The sequence below is a fragment of the Myotis brandtii genome, unplaced genomic scaffold, assembly GCF_000412655.1.
Source record: "Myotis brandtii unplaced genomic scaffold, ASM41265v1 scaffold440, whole genome shotgun sequence".
Classification (NCBI taxonomy): domain Eukaryota; kingdom Metazoa; phylum Chordata; class Mammalia; order Chiroptera; family Vespertilionidae; genus Myotis; species Myotis brandtii.
The window spans coordinates 6,204,774-6,211,524 of NW_005366834.1; the positions used below are offsets into that span (position 1 = coordinate 6,204,774).

The window sequence follows — 6,751 nt, forward strand, 5'->3', positions numbered from 1 at the left end:
AGTAGGGAGTCTGAAGCCCTCCAAGAGGGCACGTACATGGGGCTTGGGCCCAGGAAAATGGGAGCCCTCGCAGGTCCCAAAGAGTTCTCAACTTGGGGTGAAGCAGAGTAGTGACCTGGCCAAATTTGTGGTTTCTGGAAGCCAACTGCCTGGGGTTGAGTTCTCTCGCTGTCTTGAGATTATGGGCATAAAACTTTACCTCTAGGCCTTTATTTCTCCATCTGTAAAATGGGTGTGATAATAGTTCCTGCCTCAACAGGTGTTTGTTTGTGAGTGAAATGAGATAATCCCTATAAGTCAGTTGCACCCAGTAACACAGGGGCTACAATGTTCTCAGCCCCTTCTTCGTTCTCTCTGTCCAAGTGGGCCTCCCTCTCCGTCACACTTCTCTATAGTAAAGCTTGCAGGTGATGCTTTCTGAAGAGTCATTCTTTGCTTGTTTGAGAAGAACATTTGCATTTCAAAAATTTTCTTTTTCTTTTTAAAATATATTTTTATTGATTTCAGAGAGGAAGGGAGAAGGAGAGAGAGATAGAAACATCAACAATGAGAGAGACTCATTGATCGGTTGCCTCCTGCACACCCCACACTGGAGATCGAGCCCGCAACCTGGGCATGTGCCCTGGACCAGAATCGAACCCGGGACCTTTCAGTCTGCAGGCCAACGCTCTATCCACTGAGCCAAACCAGCTAGGGCAAAAAAGTTTCTTTTTTAAAGGAATGTCGTAGTCATAGTAATTTTGAGGGTGGTGTTTTGCCACAACATGCAATCCAAACGCATCATTAAATTCTGTTTATTTTGTTTACAGGGAACACGGGTCTGGCTGAGAGAGAATGGCCAGCATTTTCCAAGTACTGTCAATTCCTGTGCAGAGGGCGTCGTCGTCTTCCAGACAGACTATGGTCAGGTGAGCACCGGTCCCTTCGCCCAAGGAATGCAAAGTGCGCACCTCGAGTGTGTGTGAGATGCAGTGACATTCCCCAGTGGAGCACAAGGCAGGGTTCCAACCAGGGTGGGACAGAAGAGCCTCCACTTGGCTCCACTTGGCCGGTCTCCTTCCTGGGGGCTCTTGTCCAAGAATCAGAAGTATGGAATGCAAGCAGCTGGAGGAAAAGTCCGAATATATTGATGTTTGCTCATTGGTTTCCTTACCACTTTCCCTTAAAATTCTTAAACTATTCATAGAGTATCAGAGATACTGGCTGGCCAGTGAGGAGGTAGTGTGGCGGTGTTCGGATTCCTGTAAGAATCAGACTGACTAACCCCCTCGCCTGAGCTACCTATCCGCCTTGTTAAGCAGCTGCAGAAGTTCCTTCTGTGTGTGGGAATCCCGCTGCTCCTGGTTCTCCATTTTTGTGTGTAAAACAAATGAAAAGCCCCATCATTGAAAACCGAAATACGATGTGAATCCAGAAACTGGCTCATTGGTTGTACAGCTGACTCTTGAACAACACAGGTTTGAACTGTGCAGGCCCGCTTCTGCATGGATTTTTCTTCTTTTTTTTCTTTAAAGTACATTTTTATTGATTTCAGAGAGGAAGTAAGAGGAAGGGAGAGAGAGATAGAAACATCAATGATGAGAATAATTGACCAGTTGCCTCATGCATGCCCCACACTGGGAATTGAGTCTGCAACCCAGGCATGTGGCCTGACCAGGAATTGAACTGTGACCTCCTGGTTCATAGGTCAATGCTCAACCACTGAGCCATGCCAGCCAGCCCTGGATTTTTTGTTTCCCCCCCCCCAAGAAATGTTGTAAATGTGTTTTCTCTTCCTTATGACTTTCTTAACGTTTTCTTTTCTCTAGCTTACTTTATTGTAAGAATACAGTTTATAATGTATATAAATATACAAAATGTATGTTAATCGACTGTTCATGTTATTGGTGAGACTTCTGGTCAAAAGTAGGCTATTAGTAAAGTTTTGGGAGAGTCAAAAGTTATATGCAAATTTTCTACTGTGCAGGGGGATAGGTGCCCATAACATGTTGTTCATCAACTATATCTGAGTAATTGTGAAAGGAGCCCAGTTTCTCCATTTTTATGAAGAAAATTAATTTTAATATTACAAATGGGTCCCTCCCTCAGAGGCACATATCAAAATTTAAGACATCAAGAAATAAAAGGATGTTCTATACCAGTATTTAAAACTCAGAGTTTCTGAATGTCACTTGTAAGTCGTGCTGAGCATGAAAGCTGCAAGGGCAGTGCTGTGTAGTTTCAGGCAGACGAGCTACTGGGCTCTCTCTGCCTCTTAGCCCAGCTGGTCCCTGGGGGTGGCACCTTTCTCATTTCTTGGCTTCATGAGGAGTGATTTTACTGGGCTGTTTTGTAGTTCCTCAGATGCTTTTTCATGTGAGTCTTGAATGGCTCTTCGGAATTCATCTGGTGGTGTGAGGATATAGCTGTGTTTTGTGGACGTAGATTGGGTGGTGGCATAGGGAGAAGGTGGCAAAGGGATCACATGTTTACCAGCCCTCTCAGGTGTGGTTGCTGCACTGGTGCCCAGTCTGGTTCTTTTCCCATTGGGTTGTCAGGTCGTGTTGTGTGATCTATAAACCGACTAAATGACTTCTGCTGAACTTCAGGGTGGGGCACCGCTGTGATGCTGAAGTTCTCGTGCAGGCTTGGTCAGCATTTTTCTGTCTTTCCTTGACTTCTGCCTTTTTCTTTCTCACTGGCCCCACGAATTCAGTCCCTTTCAGGCCCTGCACATACTTCTCAAATGCAATAAAAAAGGAAACAATTCTTACTCAGTGTACCAGTTTGACATAAGTATTCCTAAAAGATTTATAATGCAATTATTTATTGTTGTTGTTGACTTATCTTTTAATCCCAAAGATAATGTTTTAAACCTTTTTTCCCTTTTTGAAAATAAAAGTGGTAAAAATCCACACAATATTAAATTTACTGTCTTAAGCACTTTATCGTGCAGTTCGAGAGTGTTAAGTACATTCACAGGCTGTGCAACAGAGCTCTAGACCTCTTTCGTCTCACAATACGGAAACTATACCCACCAAACACGGGTTCCCCATCTCTGCTCCCCCAGCCCTTGTAACCCCCTTTCTACTTTCTGTCTCTGTTACTTTAACTGCTTCACATACTTCATATGGGTGGAATCATACAATATTTGCCATTTTTTGGTGACTGGCTTATTTTGCTTTACTGTCTTCAAGGTTCTAAGACACTTTCTGTTCTTATTTGCGCTTTGCTTAGTGGATGGAGGCTTCTAACATGGCAACTTCAGCAGCATTTTAGTGCTACTGCCTGTGACACGGGGTCAGCAGTCTGTGTCACAGCCCATGGACAGCTCTCAGGGAGGGTGGAAGTGGAATGGGATGGTCAGGGAGTAGTTCTGTTCACTCTTGACAGTATTTATGGATTGTGGGTTTAGAAAGAACGAAGCCAGAGTAACGTGTACTTAAACATGAAAACAACTCTCAACGTGGACTTCTGATCTTCAATCGGTCTTCAAATACTTGGTCTTAATGTTGTCTACTCTGTCATTCCCAAGTCTAACAAGTATAATTAGCTTGGTGATTTGTGTAGGAATTGCAGGGTTTAAAATATGAGAAAAGTGAGATGAGATTGAAAGAATTGGGCTCAGACTAGGATCAAGAACTGGCAGTGGCCAAAAGACTCTAGTTTCTTTCTTTCTTGACCTACAAGTTCACTGTGGGGCGTACAGGCGTGGTCACCGAGGAGGAGGAGAAGTTCATTAACTGGTCCTGGTGCCCAGGAACACCTGCTTTTTAACTGGGCTGGGATAAATTCTTTTTAAAAAAAATCTTTGTTGTTGAAAGTATTACATATGTCCCCCTTCCCCCCCCATTGACCCCTTTTAGCCTGCCCCCGACCCTGCCCCATCCAGGCCTTCATCACCCTATTATCTGTATCCCTGGGTTATGTATAGATGCATACAAGGTCTTTGGTTGATCTCTTCCTACCCACCCACCCACTCACCCTCACCTTCCCTCTGAGATTCAACAGTCTGTTCAATGCTTCTATGTCTCTGGACCTGTTTTGTTGAACAGTTTATTTTGGGATAAAGTCTTGAAGGAATCTGGTCAAAGGTGCAGAGCATGGCCTTGTCCTAGTCAAGCCCCTGTGTCTAGTAATTTTCCAAGGCATTGGCTAATTTCAACCCAATTTGGTATGTTATAAAAGGGTATTAAGAAATTGTTGTTTCTGACCTAGCCAATGTGGCTCAGTCAGTTGGGCATCCTCCGGTGCACCAAAAGGTTGCTGGTTCGATTGCCAGTCAGGGCACTGCCTGGGTTGCAGGCTCAATCACTGGTAGGGGGTGTGCAGAAGGCAGCTGATTGATATTCTGCTCTCACATCGCTGTTTCTCTCTCTCCCCCTAAAAAATAAAATCAATAAATTATTTTTAAAAAGAAAAGAAATTGTTGTTTCTGGGGGAGAGAGAGGAACGGGGATTTATTGTTTAATGAGTACAGTTTCAGTTTGGGAAGATGAAAAGGTTGTGAAGATGGATGGTGGTGTTGGTTACACAACTGTGTGAATGGATTTAATGCCACTGAACCATATGCTTAATGGTCAAGATGGTAACTTTTATATTCGTATGTATATTTTAGTGCACACACACAAAAAAGATAGTAATGTTTGAAGTCAGATGGTAACTGGTAAAACATGCCAATGGGTATTTTTCTATATCTTTAAAAATACTTCTGATGAAATTTTCATGTTGCCAAAATATGACTTCTCAGAAACATAGACGGCTTGAAAAATGAATTACTCTTTGGCTCAGAGCAGTGCACCTCAAACTTTACTATCCACGAATCATATGGGGGTCTCCTTCCAATGCCAGTTATGATTGGCAGGTCTGGGGTGGGGCCTGAGGGTCTTGCATTTCTCACAAGCTCCTTGGTGACTTGATGCTGCTGGTTCTTGAGCCCCAGTTGAGTGAAGATTTAGAAGACATTCCTGGAAGTCACCTTAGGGTCATGGTTACTGCAGGGAAGTCTCTCCGACTCTTCCATCCGTCACCTTGGAGGACACAACAATAAAGATAAGGTGGAGGACTTTGTAGAGAAAGCTGGAAAATATTTCTTTGGTCTTTCAAGGCTTTTCTTTTCTTGGTGTCCTCCCTTCCAACAACCATTTTACCTTGAGCGTGGCCAGGGGTGGTGCTGGCTGCAGCATAATAATCCTCAAGTAGATTAAAAAGCAGTTTTAAAAATTCTATTTAGTGTTAGAGACCAAGGAGAGCCTTGTGTAACTGAAATCCTACAATGGAACTCGGGGGACCCAGGGAGGTAGTAGGCGATAGTGTGGCAGCACAAAAGGGCATGTTTTCTTATTTCCTTCAGTCTCTGAGAATTTTGCACACTCATGCAAGCTGTTCCTTTTTGGCAAGGGAGATGGTTTTAAAGCTCACTTAAAATTCCATTCCACGCGAAAATCTTAATTGCTGTTGATTGGTCCTCGGAATACGGAGGACCGAAATACTCCCCTTGGACTCATAACTTAGGCTACACTCACCAGCAAGTGTTTGCAGAAGGAAAAAGAAATGTGCAAGTGACAAGCTAACACACTTGGTTGAAAAATATGCGTAGTTGTGTCCTCGGGAGGATGCAGTACACGGGCAGGTCAGCACATGTCCTGAAATGTCAAAATTACTAGCTTATCGTCCTAGATAACAAGCTTTGGATAGAGATTTAGAAGAGGCAAATTAAAAGGCACCACGATTCTGCAGGGTGCGGATGTGGCCGAGCGCTCAACTCCTGTCCAGTGCTGTCTTCCAGTCTTACCTTGCTGACGTGAGGATGTCTTTTCTGGAACATTCACAAGGCACACGGGTGATCATGATAGCACCCTTTATGCACAGTGTAGAATTGAGTAATAAATTCTAAATTAGATTTTTTTCACTTTGAGAGTGAACTGTTATCTCTGATTGCTCTGAAATTGCTTAGAGAGAGATCAGTTTACCTAATTGTATTTTAAAGGGTAATTATTTAACTTACCCAGTAAACTTAGGATGATTACTGCACACAATGATTTTTGTAGGATTTGCTGTGTGCAGTCTCTGTATGGGGCCTTCTGAAATATTCTATTGGCGGGAGATTTAATTGCCCTAATCTACAAATAGATGCCCTCCTCCATGCCCTTTGCTGTTTATTTGCAACAAACATAATTAGACTTTGTTTTCAAAGTTATTCTTCTCATTCTATTAATCCAGCAAAAGGCTATTAGGTTGCCTGGTCCTTTGAAGTCATCCCCCAAGAAAGATTTCCCCAGGCCACACAGGAAACACAGTCCTAATGATTTATAATCACATCTCCCATTTAAAGCCGTCTCTAACCTTTTTGGTTTGACCTTCTGGTTTTGACTTGTTAGAATTAATATAAGATGGGCCCAATTTTGTGAAACTTGATCATGGGTTAGTGTAGTGATTTTTAATAATTTTTTAAAGTCATTTTCACACTTTCTGCCATGGCCAACTGCTTTTCTTTTGCTTCCCCCTCCCTTCCACTTTGCCCCCATTGGTTCCTTTTTGTGTCCCTTGAATGTCTACGGCCATGGGCGGCCTTTTGACCTCTCCACACCCTCCCTCCTGTGCACTCCTGTGTCTTGGAGAAATCTGCCCCAGGCCTGCTGAGTGCTGGCATACTGACTGTGGGCCTGCCCAGCACGGCTCTGTCCCATTTTAGAGCTCCAAATAACAGCGGGACCCACACATTGTCAGGAACTGGACAACTAGACTCTGTGATTTCAATCTTTGTGAAGGG

At 43.5% G+C, this 6,751-nt stretch overlaps 1 protein-coding gene across 1 annotated transcript in view; it reads left to right on the forward strand.

Annotated features, from left to right (window-relative positions):
• The window catches only part of MYO10 (myosin X), a 205,652-nt gene that overhangs the window by 42,726 nt on the left and 156,175 nt on the right, over window positions 1–6,751 (forward strand). Inside the window, exon 2 of the mRNA XM_014546332.1 lies at window positions 810–908. Within this exon, the coding sequence (XP_014401818.1) occupies window positions 810–908 (99 nt within the window). The remainder of the gene's footprint in view (window positions 1–809; window positions 909–6,751) is intronic.